The sequence below is a fragment of the Castanea sativa genome, chromosome 1 (assembly GCF_040712315.1).
Source record: "Castanea sativa cultivar Marrone di Chiusa Pesio chromosome 1, ASM4071231v1".
Classification (NCBI taxonomy): domain Eukaryota; kingdom Viridiplantae; phylum Streptophyta; class Magnoliopsida; order Fagales; family Fagaceae; genus Castanea; species Castanea sativa.
Window position 1 is genome coordinate 14,396,308 of NC_134013.1, and position 19,803 is coordinate 14,416,110.

The following is a 19,803-nucleotide window of genomic DNA, read 5'->3' on the forward strand; positions in this document are numbered from 1 at the left end:
AATTATAATTTTTCATTACAACGGTAATTTCATAATTACACCCAATTTCCGTTTCATTTAAAGCCTAATTTAGATAGTAGGGGCATGTAGATACAATTATTTCAAATTGGAGTGTCAATCGAGCAAATGGATAATTTGGAGGGACATTGTAAAAGAGATGAAAGTTTAAGGTGGAAAAGTGTGATTTCTCCTCACAAAAAAAAAAAAAAAAAAAAATTTATCAACTTAATCTGTGACCACATAATTGGAATTGCTCTAACTTGTATGTTAATAAAACAGAGCAAATTTAAGACACGAACCAATGTGAGAATATTTGTTCTTAAACTCAAACAAGATATTTTAATTGTCTGTATTTTTAAAACCTATCAAAATTCATAAACAAAAGAGCCAATGTGAGAATGCTGGTTGTTAGACTAAATTGGGAATCTTAACTGTCTGTATCAAAAAACCTTACACGGCTTGTGCACAAAATGGAAAGAGATTATCACTGACTTCTCATTTCTGCTTAACTTTATGTTGTGATCAACAGATAAGCAAGGCCTTTTAGATATTCAACAATTTCAGATCCTCCAAGCTTTGAGCTTCCATATACTCGATCAACAAATGTAATTGGAACCTGTAAATAACCACAAGACTCAGATCAACTAAAAGGTGAAAGATCAATGAATCAAGCAGAAAGTAATCCATATGAAGGAAATCCTTTTTAAGTACACGTACAAATGTAAATATGTAAAAGGGAATAGATTCATATGAAGCATGCATACATAATTATGAGTGCTCAAACCGTACCGCTCTTAAGATAGATTCTGCACAACTAACTTATGTACAGAGTCCAAACATTATTTTTTAGTAGACAACATCTTCAAGTGCCTGCATTTACAAGATAAACTACGCTAAAAACTAAGCACAGACAACAAAATATTCCTGGAATGTCCACAACATCATTTATTATTCTACACCATCTTCAAGTTCAATATTATACTATAAACCACACTAAGAAACATGGACTCAGGAAAATCCACTAAATGTCAGTAAGGAATAAAAATTTGGACTCAGGGCTCAACACACTGGACATAGTATCAACACAGAACAAAAAAATTGAGAAGTGGTGGTGTGGGGGGGGGGGGGGGGGGGTGGTGTGGTGGAGGAATTGGCACTACTCGATCTTCCCTCTCCCTCTCTCACTTGATCTGCACTCAAATTGATTGGCGGCTAGTGAGATTGGCATCGCTCGAAGCTCACCGGCACTCCTCCATGCTCATTGACACTCCACTTCTCAACAATCACTTTTCATTGAAAGTTACCAGTGCCTTTCCATAGGCTAATGTCGAGGTTGTTAGGAAGGTAACCTCCCCTTTTGAGTTGAGTGATGGAGGTGGTTTTGTTAGCCTGTTGTTTTCTTTTTGCTTCTGTTTTTGGTTTTGGATGTATGCCAGCTGCTGGTAATTTTCTATTGCTCTCCCCCCACACCACACACACCCCCCCCCCCCCCCTCTCTTCTTTTTTCCCTTCTTTTTTCCCTAATATGCAGGGGAATAAGCTGGAGAAATTTGCTCCTTCTCTTTAGCCTAAATAACAGTATTGTCATATCCTATTACTCTACTCTGTTCTTTTGTTTTTTTGTTTCAATCTCTTTTTCTTTTTCTTTTCACCTAACTAAACATAAAATATGCTAAAAACACATAAATATACCCAAAATATATATTAATTAATTGCATGTCATGTATTAATTTTTTAAGAAATATCTTGACACTGTGTTCCGTATTTTATTGGTTTTGTGTCCATGTTTCATAGGCTCCCAATGTTCCAAATCCCACTATACATAAGTACATTTAGAAATAAATAGGACTAGAAAATATAGTCAGATAGGCAAAACAAGAGCATCAAAACAACTATTTGGCTGCTCATTGTTTATTCTGATCTGGGATGAGGGAATATAAATATAGAATAGTAATGCAAATAAGGCAATCAAAAATTTGAAAATTATGCCAGCATGCTGAGTGCTTTTACATGGATGCAAATGTATCTTATTAACTCAAGACAGGTATCATTAATGCATAGCTGCATTCAAGAAGCACATCATTACAGCTACAAAATTCAAACAGAAATACTAAGAAGCCAAACCATAATGGTAGGATGTTTATTTGCAAACTGTATTGAGCCTGGCCAACAAAAAGCCGCTATCAATTGTGGAGAAGTGCAAAGGCTGTGGAAGAACCAATTTCTTTTACTAAGGGTATGTTTGGTAGACTATCATAAGCGTTGTAATGTAATAGTTATTCCTATGGTTTAGATATTCTTTGGTTTGGTTATGTTTTTATTACTAGGAATAAGCATTCCTTATGAATAGTTATTCTTCAAAATGAGGAATAACTATTCCTCTTTAAAAGGTTGTATTAGTTATTCCTTAGTAAGTGCAATAATTTTAAAACTTAATATATTTTCAAATAAACAAACTTTCCATATACATCTAACAATTTTTTTTTTTTTTTCGATAAGTATACATCTAACAATTATAAAAATAAAAAATCATAAAAAATAACACATATCTCTCTTAAATTTAAAAATAACAATTTTTAAGGAGATATAATTGTATGAATAAGAAATTTCCTAAAATAAATGTTAAGTTTCATTCTAATGTTATAACTCACAACCAAACTAATGAATAAGTTTAGTTATTACATCACAACACATTTTATTCCTAGTAATAAAGATTACAATTCCTATCATAATCCTCATTCATTATACCAAACGTACCCTAAGATTTTAAGCAAATGAGATATTGAGGATATCCGAATAGGATTTGTTTAGTAAATTTATTATTTTCCACCAGAAGATGGAAAAGCAAAGAATTTTTTTAAATAAATAAATATTCAAATTTTGCTTGTGGTTAGGATCAAGACCCACACAACAGGACATGCACAAAGTTCATCCATCTCCACCATAAACCATGATAAGACAATATAAAACTCTACCTCTTCAATATGGTAGCATTTTCTAGAAGCTCGAACAATCATTTCCATTTGAAAGACATATCCCTTACTTACACAGGAACTAATGACATCTTCAAGAACTGATTTCCTATAAAGCCTTCATATGATCCAAATTACGTCAGTTTCAAAATCATGTAAGTGTCAAATAATTGAATAGTTTAATTCTATAGATTAGTTTGTGTACCGGAAAGATCCTGTCAAATCTGATACACCAGGCCATAGAAGTGTTTGAGCGAGAACATTGGCTCCCCTACTTGTTAGCTTGCGCATAAGATTCCATCCATGTACACCACCACCTTTAACATAGCGGGTTCCAGTAACTATACTTGCACCAGTCTCCAACTGTTTCCTTGATAAACATATCGGAGTAAAAAAAGTCAGAAAGTTTTCCAGAAAACCAGTACCTGAGCTAATGTAGGAAAGTATAAAAGAATCACTAGAATTGCTCTTACCTGATGAAGCTTGGCAAGTACTTTGGCTGCATAACAAGAAGCAAATAGGTTAGAGAAAGAAATCTATAGCAATTAGCAAGTAGGAAACGATAATGTGATAAATGGGTACTAACAGCAGAGCAAGCAACTACTGAACTACAAATAGCCACACACTCCAAGCATATGCAAGAAGAAACCCCCAAGAAATCAATTGGGACATACTTACCAGGTCTAGAGGTCCCATGGATGTTTTAACCACCATAGGTGATCCTAATTTATGCACATTTATTTTAGACAACCACATGAAGAGATTCCAGATAGTTCAATGGAAAAGGAAACATCAAAGCATACTCTCTAAAATATAAAAATTAAAAAAACAAAACAAAATGAAACAAGAAAACTAAAAAAATGTGTTTTGCTTCCCTGGCTGCCAACATGCATACATCTAACTTCAACAACATTGCTCAAAATTATTATCCACATCCCACAGACACACTTACATGGTGAGATAGATCAGCATCCATGATCACAACAAAATTTCCTGATGCATGCTTCAGGCCATGAACGTAAGCCGTTCCTGAAATTCGAATATGAATCAAAAGTCAGTTCCCTATAATTACTTCAAAAGATAAGTTATGAAGACCTACCTAACCCAAGCTTCCTAGGTCTAGCTCTCAAAAGCTGCATCATCAAAAAAGGGGAAGATTTCACTGTCATAAGTCCAAAATAAACATAAACATTGACCCATGAAGAAATACATATCCAACTTCAAGTCCATGGTACTTACAATACGGTCTTCACCATACACCTGCTGTAACTGTTTTACAACTTCTTGAGTCCCATCAGGACTCCCATCATCCACAACAATTATTTCAAAATCAACATCCCTAAACCAAGCAGGAAATTGTATTAGAAGCTCATTCACAAACTATTATATTCTGCCAACATAATCTCAAACACGATCTAAACGCCAGAGCTCTTCAATCACAATTAAATATTAGCATTTCATTACCCCCCCCCCCCAAACCCTTTGTACCAGTAGCATAAGCCTGAAAGGCCATACCCAGCACACAAAGCTACCACTTCTGCACGGTTTGAGAGAGATTATTGGTAAAGCTAATAATCAGTCTATTGATCTCACTTGATAACACTCTAAAATAGTCAGTATAGACTCACTCAATTACATCAAGAGCTTATCAACCTCAGAAATAGTGGCAAATACCCTAACTTTAAACATCAATTCACATTGTTGATTTCATGAAATTCTAACAATTAATCAATTCACACAATCTCTCATAAACTTTATTTTTATTATTAAGGTTTAAATTCAATAATAACTCTAAGCAAATAAGACAATGAAATTAAAGTTTTTCATAAAAATTAAGAAAACAGGAAATGATCGTATGTTTGTACAGACCCAAGATGCAAAACTTGGAAATAACTAATAATATTTATGTATATGCACAACCCACGACAAGACAACCTAAAAGAATCAGATCCAAAAATTAAGGAAAAGGAACGGTGGGGGTACCGGAGATGCTTGAAGACGAGGTATACGAGGAGAGCAATGTTGAGGCGTTCGTTGTAGGTAGGGACAATTATACTGTACTTGTTCTTGTTGATTTCCATTCTCTCTCTCTTTCTTTCTTTCTTTTCCCAAAACCCTATTCTATTCTAATTCTATTGTATTGTATGAACTCATTTTGGTAATTCAACTCCGGTGAGAGATAGCTGAATCAGATTCTCTCAATTTTTGACTTTACAAAGAAAGTGCGTTTGGCAGTTGGGACACTGTGTGTGCCAATAGAGCAAGATTGTAGAGCCAAGTCAGAATCGGAAAACCGAGGTCCAGGCCACAGGGGGCTTTACCTTATAGACCTTTTGGGCTGAGCCCATGTCACCTGCAAATGAGGTTGGGCTGGCCTAGAATATTTCATTTTTCACATTCTATCATTATACACTTTTATATTGCATTTTGCACTTCATTTTTTTTTTTATCCCTCTCCGTCTCCCTCTATATTATATGAGAAAGTGGTGTCCCAAATTTTTTGACCAACTATTCCACTTCATGCCTATGAGATATTTCGGAAATCTCATAAACTGATAATGTGATAAATGGAATTTGGAATCTCTAAATTTATAACACGTCATTCAAGTTCATTGAGCCCACCACCTTGATGCCCCCGTATAGGCTAATCCTTATAAACTTTAAATGTCACACTAGCCCATCTTTTAAACCTTATTAAGCTCTCTCTCTCTCTCTCTCTCTCTCTCTCTCTCTCTCTTTAATTTATCATAATATTATTAATCTCTTTTAGCATCTACTTTTCTATACATCTAGAAAATAATCCTATTGCCTAATTGAACGTAGAGCTCGACATGCCTCACTTCAATTATTTTGTAGAACAATTCAAACTTTATATTAAAGAGAAAGGACTGTCACTGATAGCATGAGAGATAACTCATGGTCAGTTCATGAGCTTTTACCTTCTAGTGAAGCAAGAAGCTCTCCCAGTGTCTTGTTTTTAATGGAAACAAGACTCACTTAGGAATCCCAAGGGTTTAGGAACTACTTGGGTATGCAAAATGCTTTGGCAGTGCGAAGGGATGGACTATGGGAATAGGAAAAACACTAGCCCAGTCTAGCCCTAATGTGAAATAATGAATAATTTATTGAGGTTACAAGTTTCTTGAAGCATCATATCGATGTTTTTTTTAGTCAATATATTTTGTATCAATTTATTTTCTATAAAATTTTAATGGGAATGATAGTGAATTCAAAGCAAATTTTATTTTTATTCCCCACTTTCTTCTTTTTGAATTGTGTCAAATGATTAAGAATTAGACGATCAATAACCTACCAACTTGTTATAGAGTGGAATAATTTCATAATTTGTACTAATAGTTCTAGTTTTTACTGTAATTACAAAACAAACAATTTCAATCATGAATGTTGTTGAAACTAGTTTTCACAATTTAAAATAATATGATTTACCAAAGGACTTTTTGATTTTATACACTAATTTTCTAAACAAACATTTTTAGGTATGAATTATTTTCGGATTTAAAAGAACACCGAGTTTCATTTTAATAAATTATTGGTTAAACTATATTGAAAAACAGCTATTTTTTATCTTTTATTTTGTTTATATTTTTTTTAGCTCTGAATGAATAGTTTTATTTTTTCATATATTAATTTATTTTCGAATGTTGGAATTTCTTAAATTCTATTAAAAAAATTATTAATGATTTGGCTCTCCAAAAGAAAATTCTGGTTTATTTATATTTCCATTCATGACAATTATTATACCATACATCGCGCAATGTCTTTCCTCTCACATATACAAGCAGGGAAATCCTTTGTCCAAATAAAACATAGTACAACCTAAATGAAAATCCCTTATTTATACACACGAAAATCCCTTATTTATACACACACCTACCACCTAGCAGGCACTGGAATTATTGAGTACTGACAAACGAACTGCTGTTTTAGTCATCTGGTATCTCTTCTCCCACCTCTTCTGCTTCTAAATCTTTTATCTTGTTCTTCTCTTCTGCCTCCAAATTTTACACATTGCTTGGATTGGTATCAATATCATTGTCCTCGACATAAGCTGATTGTTTGAGATTTTCCTGCTGAGCCCCTGCGTCTGCTGCTAATGTCTCATTCACGCCAACCAAAACACTATCATTGTTTTCTTCTTCACTTTCTTCCACTCTATAATAAACCTTCAAAAAAATAATAAAAGTTTAAGCAATCCACATACACAATCCCAAACAGGGCACATCAAATAATAGCTACAAGCTGGAAATTTGATTTCCAAAATGCCGGTAATACAGGACCAAAACCCCATAAACTTGATAGCTCAAAATAAATTTTCAACATCAAATAAACACACTTTTTTCTCTTCTCTCTTCACTTTTTAAGAAATACTTTTCTTAGAGAAACAAAGAACAAAAAAAAAAAACAAAAAACAAAAAACAAAACAAAGCAAAGACCTTCCATCTCTTTCCACCACTCTTAACACCAAGGTTGGTAGATATGAGATAGGCACAGGCCCTGACAAGTATTTTGCAATCTGATAAGATCCTAATTTTTAAATCACCATATAATTTTCTTCTATTTTCTCATGGCAAGAAGAAATGCATAATAACCATAAATAGCAACACTAGGAATGACCAATAGAGTCAACCATACCACACATGTGCGAGGCGGTGATAGTACTTTGAAGGAGTTGGGGCGATTATTAAAATTAGTCTCAGGCACTCCTGGAATCCCTTCAGGGGATGTGAAATGGTCAGCATCATGGCCCACCTGCTAAAGAGATAATCACGTCATCAAGAGATCAATAGTAACTGCTATAACAACACAATGTCAAAGCACCAAAGATAGGAGAGAAAGACAAGTAAATCAATTAACATTTTTTTTTTCTCTTTCCTTTGTCCAGGTATATATATTAAGGGTTCTAAAGTAAAATGAGTTTCACGATATACAAAGGGGGTTCAGGAAGAGGGGCCAGGAGAATGCAGTTTTCAAGACAAAGGTTAGTTGGTCAAGAATCCACAAAAATAGAACTAATTTCCAGAAAATAGTTTAATAGATTGGAATGCAGAACGGTAAATCAACTGAGCAACTAGCACACAGGCCCATCAAGCAATGGAGCAGTTCCATTATGATGAATGTCTCTTTTATAGCATTATAGAAATGCACGTGTGATTACAGTAAAAGCGGTTACTTACTCTTCCATGTCCACCAAACTCCAAAGCATCACTATCTAGTGCAACTCTATATTTCCCAGGCAAGTCACACCCAACTTTGTACCTGTTTGTTCAAGAATAAATTAGTCACTCGGAATCTTTTGTTCAATACATATATGGGAGAAAAAAATGATGTTGCTAATATAGTCCACGCCCTGAACAAAAAATCAATACCCATCATATGTATTCTCTGGATGAAAATTGAACACAAATACGAGATCTCCACGCTCAAAGACAATAACCTGAAACATGAAACAATGATGCAAAGTTCCAAATTTAATAGTGAAGGTTCAACTGAAATGATCAGGACTACAAAATCAACTATATAAGAAATTTGAATGCATTCTTGTTTACTCCTACTCATATGAAATAAGAATTGAAGTGGTTAGTATATTGTAAGCAAACCAAGTTGAGCCAAGTATTAAGAGTTAATGATTGTACATTTAATTATATTTCAAACACAAGTCGGGCTCGAGCTCATCAACAAACTAGATTACATGTTCAAGTTTAGTTCATTTTCTTATAGAATAAGCTCAAGCTTGTTCACAAGCTACTTGATTAGCTTATTCTTTTCCCATATATAGTAACCACAGTGACTAAAATTTTTAACCGCTTCACAAATCTATGCTAATAACTAATGACTAATTTATAGTTGAAATTATATTATTTGAGTTAATTAGATAGAATGGTTTTTCATTTATGAACTTTTAAAAATTAGATTCACCATTCTTGTATTATTAAAAGTTATATATGATTTTTACTACAAAATGGAGTATTTATATAAATGATCTTTCATCTAATCTCAAGTTTGTATAAGTATAATATGTATACATATAAACATATTCACACAAACTTAAACCGAACCTTATACTCACAAGCTTGTTCTCGAACACATTATTATGTTTAAGCTCAGCTTGTTTTATGATCAAGACTAAATTTAGTTTGGGCTTGGCTCATTTGCTAAATAAACAAACATAAAAAAGATTTTTCTCAAGCCAAGCCCAAGCTGTTTTCATTTACAGCCCTGCCACCACCTAAATAAATAATAAATAAGATTAATCTTTCAGAATATGTTCTAAATCAGGGTAAAGAGCCCATATTAGACAGAATAATTAAAAGATTTAAAGCTATTGCGGTTCCAGGTTTAGGGATAAGATTAAATTGTATAATGATTTGGTGTAAAACCTTTATTTACTCTCTCCAATAAAATATTGTCAAATCAGATTTGACAAATAGAAGAAAAGGGAGTACCACAAACAATCGCAGTCCTATTAAAAACCTATGTGTTGGAAAAAACAGCAGGTGAAGAAGAAAAACAAGATGCACTGAGTCAAGACAGAGATGAGTATGAACGTTTGAATTGGCTAAACTTGAAACCAAGTCAAACTATTGTCTTTGTGTGTTTTGGAAGCATGGGATTGTTTTTCACAAAACAGTTGAAGAAATGGCAGTGGTATTAGAAAATAGCGATCTAAAATTCTTGTGGGCAGTAAGAATACACTGCAAGATAATGAGAAAGACCCAAACCTAGATGAATTATTGCCAAAGAGTTTCATGGAAAGGACCAATGATAGGGGTTTGTGGTGAAACAATGGGTCCTACATGTGGCATTACCGAGTCATGACTCTAAGGATGGGTTTATGACTCATTGCAAGTGGAACTTTAGTGCTTGAAACAGTGTATGGTGGGTGCCAATAGTTGCTTGGCCTTTGTATGCCGAGCAAAAGATGAATAGCATGGTTTTGATGGTGGAAATGATGGTAGCGTTAGCATTGAGGGAATCAGAACAAAAATTGGTTAGTGCCACCAAGTTGGAAAAGAAAGTGAGGGAGTTAACGGACCCGAGTAGGGAAAGAGGCGAGAAAGAGGGTTTCAATCATCATAGATGATCTTGTGCAGCCATAAAAGAGGGAGGATCCTCTCATGTTGGATTGGCCAAGTTGGCTCAGTTGTGGAAGCAAAACTGGCATGAGTTCACTTAGCAAATAACTTAGTCAGCATGCCTTGTTCTTCAGCCACCTTTTTTTTAACATGAACAAAAATTTGAGAATTTTATAGCAAATAGGTTTTTGAAAGGATTTTGATTGTGTGTTCTAGTCCTTATTCTCCTATTTGGAAAAATAAAAATAAAAATAAAAAAATAAAAAAGGTGATGGAGCAATATAATATTGAAGGGTGTAAATAAGGGGATCAATAATCCTTATAGAATTTAATCTCTTTAGGGACACGATTATTTTTTAGCCAAAACAATGATTGATATTTCTTTTATCTATTACAAATTAAGAAATTCTCCTTCAACTATCTTTCCTTGGAAAGCTATTTGGAGAGTTAAGGCCCCTAGGCAAGTTTCTTTTTTTGTTTGGTGTGTAGCTTGGAATAAGATCCTAACGGGAGACAATCTGAGATTGAGGAGATTGGTTTTTGTGGATTGGTGCATTATGTGCCGTCATGGTAGAGAGACGGTAGATCACCTTCTTCTTCATTGTGAGGTGGCCTATTGGTTATGGAGCTTTGTTTTTATAACTTTTGGCTTGGCTTGGGTTATGCCTAGTTCGGTTCCAGACTTGCTTTTTGGATGGTGGAATTGGCTGGGGAAGCATTCGTCTCAGATCTGGAATTTAGTCCCGTTGTGCATCCTTTGGTGTATTTGGAAGGAGCGGAACCGGAGGACTTTTAAGAATTTGGATAGCTCTAGGGATCAGTTGCTTGCTTCTTTTTGTGGAACTCTATTTGATTGGTCTCGGGCGTGGGGACTCACGTCTAGTGATTCCCTCCCTTCTTTTCTTTGTTCCCTTCTCCTTTTGTAATTTCTCTGTTGTTTGGTTTTCTCTCTTGTTTCTCTTTGTTTTCTTTTTCTTGTATTTCTGAGTTGCTATGTGTTTTTCAGGCATAGAGTAACCTTCGTATATATATCATTCTTACTTATCAAAAAAAAAGGGGCAGACCCCAATGTCTTTCTATTTGGATATCTACTGTTTTCCTCTTTTAGTTCAATAAGAAACACACCTCTAATGACTACCTTTAAAACCGATGTATTCTTTCCAAACAGAGCTCGTGTACCATGCACTCTAATTTACTTGCTCATATGAGAATTGTGAACTAATTATCCAATTCTAAAAGTAGAGTAAAAGAGCTACTGATCATCCAGGGGCATCTGTACCTTGTCTTCTTCCTTTGTGCTGCTCACAATCTGTTTGGTCGATGCCAGGAACGAAAATTTATCATCAAGCAAATTCATAGCTCTGTCAAACGCATTCATGAACTGTACAACTCCCAAATACAGAAAAAGATGATGTCAAAATGGTATCAAGTGAAAGCAAAAACAGAAAATATATGCAACTATAAACAGGAATAGTTAGATAATAGGTTTCTTGTGCACTGTATGGAGGCAGAATATGCAGTTTCCACCCTTACCTATGCCCACCATTGTCCCATGTCATAAGTTAACGTGAACATGAACAGAATCCTAACTCATAAGGTCTAATATGTTTTTAATCAAGTCAATTAAAACATAATCTTGGTAAGGACTATCAACAGCTCAAATTTGGTGTGGTGGGTCTAAGAAGAATTGGAGTTCCAATAAGATAAAAATCTAAACATCCGAATTTGATTTGAATCCAGTATTATATAATATGTAAAAGGTTTGAAATTTATGTCTTATGCATATATGATTACCACACACACACACACACACACACACATATATCATCATAATCACAACGATCTGCTGAACTTGAATTAGATCCAAGTAAAATCAAATTATAAACATTTAATTTGAATTCTAATTAAATAGGTGAATTGGATCTTAATTGGGTCAGACATGATTTAAACTTGGATCCTAAAATCACCCACTAACAACCCTAATCTTGAATTTCCTTAACACGTATCATATCAGACAGGCCACATTACATCAACTTACAACCTAAGAGCAAAAGACGTGACCTAAAAATAAAAGTTTGTAGACAAGCGTTCCACTTTTACACAAGGGAAATGGGTGGGAGGGAGGCAGGCCATAACAAAGCAGACAAACTTTGCAAAATTATATTACATGGACTTGGGTATTATGATTCAAAATTCTGCATGAATTGTGGTTATTAAATGTTTTAGATGTAGTTATTGAATTTCAAGAAAATACCCATTAATATATGTCTTCTTTTTTCCATTTTGTCTTCTTTTTTTTTGCAGTTTTTCCTTTTTAAGAAATATTTCTAATGAATTTATATAACTTATCTTCTTTCCAGAAATAATTGCAAAGAGATCTAATATTAACACACACATGTATTGACTTATACATAATATGTTTTTGTTGTGAATATATATATATATATATATATATAAATGGGATAATGAACGGGTCAGGTCCTGTCCTAAATAAATGGGTTGAGTTGGGTACAGGAATTGAATTAAATGGGTAAATGAAAAATTGCATATTTAACCCATCAATGACTGGCCCATTTTCCACCACTATTGGTAGTCAGCCCATTTCCCACCCCTGTTGATAGCCATACTCTTACCCATTTCATGCTGTGTGGTAGTGTCAAGTGAAGGTCCAGACAACACAGGATTAAGAAATACATGACTAACAAGGATGTGATCTCAAACCTTATATCTCAAGTGCTCTAATTCTACCAGGTCCCATTGGCGTCTGCATTTTTCATAGCTCCACCCATTGCCTTCTCTTGGGAAGTCTATCCAATCAGGATGGCCAAACTACACAAACATCAATGAAAAATAACTTCTAAATATAACAATGTTGGGTATACACATGGACAACTTAAAAAGATCTCCACTACTTGCCCATTGCATGTGTTAATGTTGATGTCAAAGTTAAAGAAAAAAACTAATCAACATGGCATGAGGTGAAAATTTTCAGTCTTTTTAGTATTTGGAATCTTTGAGGACCATCCAAACTAAGCTCCAATCCAATACACAATATATCAGAAAAAACCTAGGACTGGATGCACACTGATTCCATGCAGTAGTCAAGAGTACAGGTCAATATGCTTACCTCATTCCCCATGAAATTGAGGTAGCCCTCACCTCCTAATGCCATAGTTATAAAATGTATCATCTGCAAAAAATAAAGACAAGAACAAGAACAAATAAAAACAAAAACTCATCAAAACACAATATATTGGGACTGAGCTTTTCTCTGGATTCAATATACAAATTGGTGCCACAAGCATTGCATGAAACATAGATATTGTCATCATTTGGTTATCAGGAAAGGCTTCAGATGAATTGTAAGAACTCATATTTATGGACAAGGCCAGAAACATTTATAAAAGGAAAGAAAGGAGTAGAAAATTCAGAGGTCATGGAGAGACTATCAACCAGTCAAGCTATTAAAGATACCACAATCAGAGAATGCAGAGCCCACAAGCTGGTACAGAACAAACCTTGTGAAGCGCAATTCCTCGATCAATAGTAGGAGAAGCATCTGTTAAGCAAGACATGCCAGAATACATTTCTTTATCCATTAGAAAAAAAGCTATAGTCTTGTCACCTACAATGGCCTGCATCATAACAATGAAATGACAATGATGAAATGATAGTACACAATGACTGTGTCTGCTGCCACCTTTCTTTGCTCTTGTTTTCCTTTGTGGAAATTCAGTTGTAACTAAATTGACATTTTCTTTTCAAGCAAAGCTGTATCCAGCATAAAGTAATTTATAAAATAACACATAACAAGAAAAGAAAAGGTGCATACCTGATCATGGCTTTCAGCATATGATATACACTTCTCAGTGTATCTTCTATTTGTCAAACTCCAGGAAATTTCATTCATCGACCAATCTTCATCATTTTTGTTCTTCAAGTAATCAATCCACTTGTCAGGAATAGCCATTGCAAGGCGGTATTCAAAACCAATTCCCCCCTCAAAGACAGGCCGTCCAAGTCCGGGCATACCAGACACATCTTCAGCAACGACAGTTGCATCAGGCAAGATATTATGAATCAGAGAATTTGCTAGCATCAGATATAAAACAGCATCAACATCTGTTGCCTCACTAAAATACTCGTCATAATTCCCTGTAAATGCCATGTTGATTCCATGGTGATGATATAACATCGAAGTTACTCCATCAAAGCGAAAGCCATCAAATTTGAACTCTTCAAGCCACCACCTTAAGTTGGACAGAAGAAAGCGGAGAACTTCCCAATTAGCATAGTTGAACAGTCGGCTGTCCCATGACTTGTGGTAACCTCGATCTCCAGTGTGGAAGTATGATTCTTGTGAGCATTGACCAACATCAAACCCATTGAGGCCATCAGTCACATTGTTACTTGCATGGCTGTGAACAACATCCATCAAGACCCGTAGACCTAAGCTATGGGCCTTATCAATTAAATATTTCAGGTCCTCTGGGGTCCCAGATCTACTGCTTACAGCAAAAAAGTTTGTGACATGATACCCAAATGATGCATAATAGGAATGCTCCATTACAGCCATCAACTGGACTGTGTTATAATTGTTTGCTCGGATACGAGGCAAAATATCATCAGCAAATTCTCTGTATGAATTAATACGGGGTTCTGAGCTACTCATTCCAACATGAGCTTCATATATTCGTGGGGCCTTGGGTTTTGGAGGACGAGGATACTTAAACTGATACCTACATGATGAAGAAAAGGTCAACATTCTGCTTATTCTCATATGGTTAAAATTTGAGGCCTCAAGATACAATAGCTCCCTTATTTCAATGAAACTATGCCAAGCAACAGTAGAAAGCTCCTTAAACACGGTGAAAGAGATTCTTATTTTTATTTTTATTTTTATTTTTTAAAGTCGATGCCTCATATAATATGTGACATATTAAGATTTTAGGACATAAATATATGCAACAGATTTTTTTCCTTTTGTTCATGAGACAAAAGATTAAATTTAAAAAAACCCAAGACTGTGCCTCAGAATGGTCAGTCCTGAAGGCATTGGCTGTTCAAACTTTTTTCTTCCTGTTCTCTATGAAAGATATTCACTTTATCCAAATTGGATTTGAGTTAAATATAAGTAGTTGGCACCTTTCTGATGAAGGTGGGTCCCAGTATACACCATCATATGGTGCTCCAAAACTTGCAGGGTCAACAGTGGCATATTTAATCCAAGCAGGGATGCGATCAACCCAAATTCCATCACCATGCTTGAATCGAAACTTGACTCTTGAATTGTGAGGAATGGCTGGATTTCCACCAGAATCAGGAACTTTGATACTCCAAACACCAAATTGATTCTTTTCCATGCTGTGGTTGGCACCATTCCATCCATTAAAGTCCCCAATAAGTTGCGCCTCTCTATATTATAGACATAAATTACAAGAAACAATTAATCACATACAATAGCTTGCAAATTTATATAATTTCATATTTCAAAACATAAAAACTTACTGAGCAGCAGGGGCCCATTCACGGTACACAACGCCACCTTCTTCTCTGTTAAATCCGAATTTCAAATAACCTACAGAATGGAGGAAGCAATGAGGGGGTGTTTTACACTAAAAGGAAACTAGTAAGCAAATTTTAGAATTGGTTAAGTTATTGAGCATAAAGAGACACAAATCCACTAAAGAGGCCAATTGATAATCAATGAAAAAGAATCTGACGCACTCAATGTACGAACTAAATATGCTCTATGTCCAATGTGGAAAACCACTAGTGGTCTTATAAAATACAAAATGTTTACTTATTAACAACTTTCTATGAGGAAGCGGAAAAGAAAGCAAAAAGATAGCAATTTTCATATCTAATAAAACCGATCACCTTGTGCAAATTCCTCAAGACCTCTTTCATATTTCTCAAAGAGTGCTTTCTGCTCAGCATATTTCCTCACTCTATATTTGAAGTGATCTTTATATGGTTCCAAGCCTGGATCACTGCCCAGGATACCAATATTGTCTGTGTCTTCCTCAGTGGATGTCATTGTCGAGCTGTCATCTGTTACAAGAACTGAGATCGTGGAACTGTCTTGCACCTAGAGAAGAAAATGCACCAGATCACAGCTTATATACATGTAATATACTCATGAATAATACTTGGCAGGAAAAATATCTTAGCCTCCACATATAATGGAAAAAAGGCAAGGACCGTCCACAAGCATCATGCTTCTTTCACATAAGATAAATGCTTGGCCCCAATGCACGAAATCCATGTTAGATATGTCAAACGTACCCTCCTGTATATTGAGATTCTTGGTGAAAAAAGGAAGGTTTGGTGCCCAAGGAATTTCTGAGACCCAGAGGTCACTCCAATTGGTTTTTGTATGGCAAGGTGTAGCTTATTTCTTGTTGGCTGTGAAAATAATCAAAATAAGTGAACCATTGAAAATGTTTTTTTGAGTATATCCAAAGACATAGAGGTGCAGGCACTTGCACAATGTAATACTAATGAAGAAAGAAAGACATTGAATTCCATGAGTATAAGTGTCTAACAGAATCTTAACTTTTTGGTATTCATAATATTTAATGACGGGTTGTGTTACAGTTAGAATGATCAGCAACTACACCCTCTATACACCTGCATCTATTGTTAGGTATCATAGTGAGAGATAAAAGTATCTTACTACACATAAAGAATGCTTTATGAGTTTCTATGCACTTATACTTCATGTATGTAACATATGCAACTATATATGCTTGATTGTAACAAACCAAAAAAAAAAATTTTCAGATAAGGGGAAAGCTGATTCTTAGATGGGCTGAAGACCCAAACCAGAACAATGGATGATTCTCATTCATTAATTGATGTAAATGACTCTTATATATATCCTTCTATGCTCATGTCCATGGTTGAAGCTCATATCATATACTATATATAATTGAAATTGAGTCCTATAAGTTGTGGTTGTGCCAAGTGGCTATCTTTTACTTGTGGTAAGTGACTATACTCACCTTGTGCCAAATGGCTACTCTAAAGACTTGGGTGAATTACATAATTCTATTATATTTTAGGGCAGTTTCAAATTAAATTCTAAATTTTTAAAAAATTTCAATTAAAATTATGAACTTTTGAAATCGTTTCAATTCACACTCTCAATGAGTCACTATTAACTAAAAATAATAAAAATTCACATAAGCTGTGACTAAAAATTCCTTACTTATGAAATTATATAATAATTAATCATCTAGTTATTTTCACCAAAAACACTTACAATGAAATTACGTATTATATAAACTAATGTCCATATCATATCATATACTTCTATATAGTATATACTATATAATTTACTAAACAATGACATTATATTGCACAAGCATAATACTAGTTCTTTTAACTGCTGACATCTTTCTAAGATCTAAGTTTCCCAAATATTAGAATTTTGCACAAGTTTGGACATAGCATTAATCACTTTCATCGGCACGCGTCACACACCATTTTCTAATGTTTTTGTAGTAAATAGAATAATTGGTAATGTTTTAGCATTTTCCTTTATTAAGAGCACGTACAAACAATCAAATGTCCTTCTTCTTGTCTTCTTTGTCGATAAATAAGATAGAATTCCAATCGGAATCTAGCCGGTGATAATACTTTTACCCACAGTTGGGTACAAACAAAGTTGAACCCAATCAACCTCAACCAAAATTTGCACAGAAAGGCACTTACTCATATGATCTATCTAATATTGTCATGAAAGATCTGAATAGATTCTCATCCCAAAATAACCAAATAACAGCCAATAAGTACTAACATGACTAGCAAAAGATAATTCACATCAATAGTAACGAAACAAAACAACCCATTAATTGAATTCAGCCAAGGACCAAATACATAAAAAACAAGAAGCAACCCAATTGCAGAAAAATGGATGCAGTTTTAGACAAGCACCATCAAATGGGAGAAAGAGTACAGTTAGTCAGAGTGATCAAAATCAAACACAAAGGCATGCACCCATTTTTGCAAACTTCAAAAGAACATGATTTGAATATACAAAGTGAGTAACCTTGCTTGAGGAAAGTGGTAAAGATCCAAGAGCTGGTGTGTGAAGAAAACCCAAAGAGCCCATCATCTTTCTTTCTTTCTTTCTCAAACTCTCTCTTTAGTGTTTAGCTCATTATTATTACCACTCCACTCTCTCAGTCTTTATTAAAGCTTTGCTAAAACTAAAGATCTTCAAAAATGTTTTTATAATCATCAATCATAGCTTGGTAGTCTCTATCAGAAAAATCTGAGCCGTTGGTCTGTTGGACCCACAACGACATGATGTTTTGAGTGATCGCTACCCTTTTCTTTTCCTTTCTTTTCTTTTCTTTTCTTTGGCTTGTCGTCCGTCGCTTCAAGAAGAAAAGGAAGCCAACAAAAAGCAAAGAATATGCTACGCGTGGCAGCGCGCTGGATTTTCATGTGTTATAATAATTAATGATAATCGATTATGCTTTGAAAATCCCGCGTTGATTTGATCTGCCAAGTGGACGAAAAACAGTTACAGTAATCACAGTCGGCTGTGAACTGATTGCATTAGCCGATTGTGGAAAAAATAAGTCCTCATATCGGACGCTTACGATTCGATCAAGATGGTTTTAGTTCGAAAAAATATGATAAATTGGGCCGAGCTAAATATAAGAAAGGCTCTTCCCTAATTCTAGACGGAAAAAGAGACCCTTTGGCTTTAATATTTGAACTATGTAGTTAAAGAGTCTCATTTTAGAACTATATAGCAAATATATCTCTATTTTTGAATTTGACATTGTTGATGTTGAATTCTATTTGGAACTCAACATTAACAATGTCAAATTTTATACGTATTTTATCACTTAAAATTTTTAAAAAATTTTACATAGAATATTAAGTTCCATTTAAAAATATGCATAAAACTCGATATTGATAATATCTATTTCAAGGTAGAACTCAACGTTAGTAATATTAAGTTCCAAAATAATGATATTTTACCACATAATTTGATAAAAGGGATTTTTTGACTACATGGTTCAAAAATGAAGGCTAAATGGCCATTTTCTCAATTCTAGACCGTTCAATTTGAGCCCATTCCACCTCAATAAAAAAACCTGAGTCTACATTATAGATTGCATCTTCTTAACTTGACCAAAATCCAATTCAAACTTTTATTTTAGACTGAATAAGGCCGAAGTAGACAACATAGACCAAAGTTGACCGAGAACCAAAGTGGGTCAAATTGGATCTAACAAAACCAAAGTAGACAAACTGGACCGAAGTGGACAATATAGGACCTAAGTGAACTAAAATGGACCAAATGAACCAATGTGGACCGAATTGGACCAAAGTACACAATAGAAATATAAGAGAAACGTTTCTAGTGGTAAATTTTGGTTTAAAAATCAAATAAATAAAATAATGATGTTGTAAAGCTTTCAAAGTGAGATAGCAAATATAGATATAGAATATATGTGATATTCAGTTTTATTTATTAATTCTTATTTAACATGTAATTCATGCATCATAAATAAATATAGGATATTCAATTTTTAACACTTTGTTGTCAATCTGAACTTCAATGTATTTGGCATTACAAAAAAGGGTGCACACAATTATTATTTTAGTTGAATTTTTGGTTTGATTGCGTGGGCTCTATGCATATTTGGCATGCGAAGATTGGATGATATTCTTCTACTTGGTCACGGTGTGTTTCTTCTATATGTCTCATT

The 19,803-nt window shown here is 34.4% G+C and overlaps 2 protein-coding genes across 3 annotated transcripts; both read right to left on the reverse strand.

Annotated features, from left to right (window-relative positions):
• Nucleotides 1–302: 302 nt before the first annotated feature.
• Nucleotides 303–5,267, reverse strand: LOC142638279 (dolichol-phosphate mannosyltransferase subunit 1). Its single transcript, XM_075812303.1, has 8 exons — nt 4,956–5,267; nt 4,212–4,311; nt 4,072–4,105; nt 3,925–4,001; nt 3,446–3,471; nt 3,178–3,342; nt 2,976–3,090; nt 303–616 (listed from the first exon to the last, which is right to left on the reverse strand). The coding sequence occupies exons 1-8, from the start codon at nt 5,051–5,053 to the stop codon at nt 512–514; spliced, it is 720 nt and encodes a 239-aa protein (XP_075668418.1). The 5' UTR covers nt 5,054–5,267; the 3' UTR covers nt 303–511.
• Nucleotides 5,268–6,673: 1,406 nt separating this feature from the next.
• On the reverse strand, nt 6,674–18,283 carry LOC142628935 (1,4-alpha-glucan-branching enzyme 1, chloroplastic/amyloplastic-like). Of its 2 annotated transcripts, none has more exons than XM_075803014.1 (14): nt 18,123–18,283; nt 16,355–16,474; nt 15,947–16,157; nt 15,575–15,644; nt 15,212–15,481; nt 13,899–14,805; nt 13,585–13,701; nt 13,194–13,256; nt 12,788–12,895; nt 11,346–11,447; nt 8,360–8,427; nt 8,168–8,249; nt 7,626–7,742; nt 6,674–7,156 (listed from the first exon to the last, which is right to left on the reverse strand). In XM_075803014.1, exons 1-14 carry the CDS (start codon nt 18,186–18,188, stop codon nt 6,995–6,997), a joined length of 2,463 nt encoding a protein of 820 aa, XP_075659129.1. In that variant the 5' UTR covers nt 18,189–18,283; the 3' UTR covers nt 6,674–6,994. The 2 variants fall into 2 exon arrangements, with proteins under 2 accessions (XP_075659129.1, XP_075659094.1); XM_075802979.1 differs by having other exon boundaries at nt 7,626–7,745.
• Between the last annotated feature and the right edge of the window lie 1,520 nt (nt 18,284–19,803).

What these genes read in the sequence shown, in the direction of transcription:
- LOC142638279 (XM_075812303.1), bottom strand. Translation starts at nt 5,053, where the DNA reads ATGGAAATCAACAAGAACAAGTACAGTATAATTGTCCCTACCTACAAC. An exon ending in ACCTAGGAAGCTTGGGTTAG is followed by an intron (nt 4,002 to 4,071) that starts GTAGGTCTTCAT and finishes TTCGAATTTCAG; the next exon opens with GAACGGCTTACGTTCATGGC. An exon ending in GATTTGACAGGATCTTTCCG is followed by an intron (nt 3,091 to 3,177) that starts GTACACAAACTA and finishes GATCATATGAAG; the next exon opens with GCTTTATAGGAAATCAGTTC.
- LOC142628935 (XM_075802979.1), bottom strand. Translation starts at nt 18,188, where the DNA reads ATGATGGGCTCTTTGGGTTTTCTTCACACACCAGCTCTTGGATCTTTA. An exon ending in TACCACTTTCCTCAAGCAAG is followed by an intron (nt 16,475 to 18,122) that starts GTTACTCACTTT and finishes TTATTTTCACAG; the next exon opens with CCAACAAGAAATAAGCTACA. An exon ending in TAGAGCACTTGAGATATAAG is followed by an intron (nt 11,448 to 12,787) that starts GTTTGAGATCAC and finishes GGAGTTGTACAG; the next exon opens with TTCATGAATGCGTTTGACAG.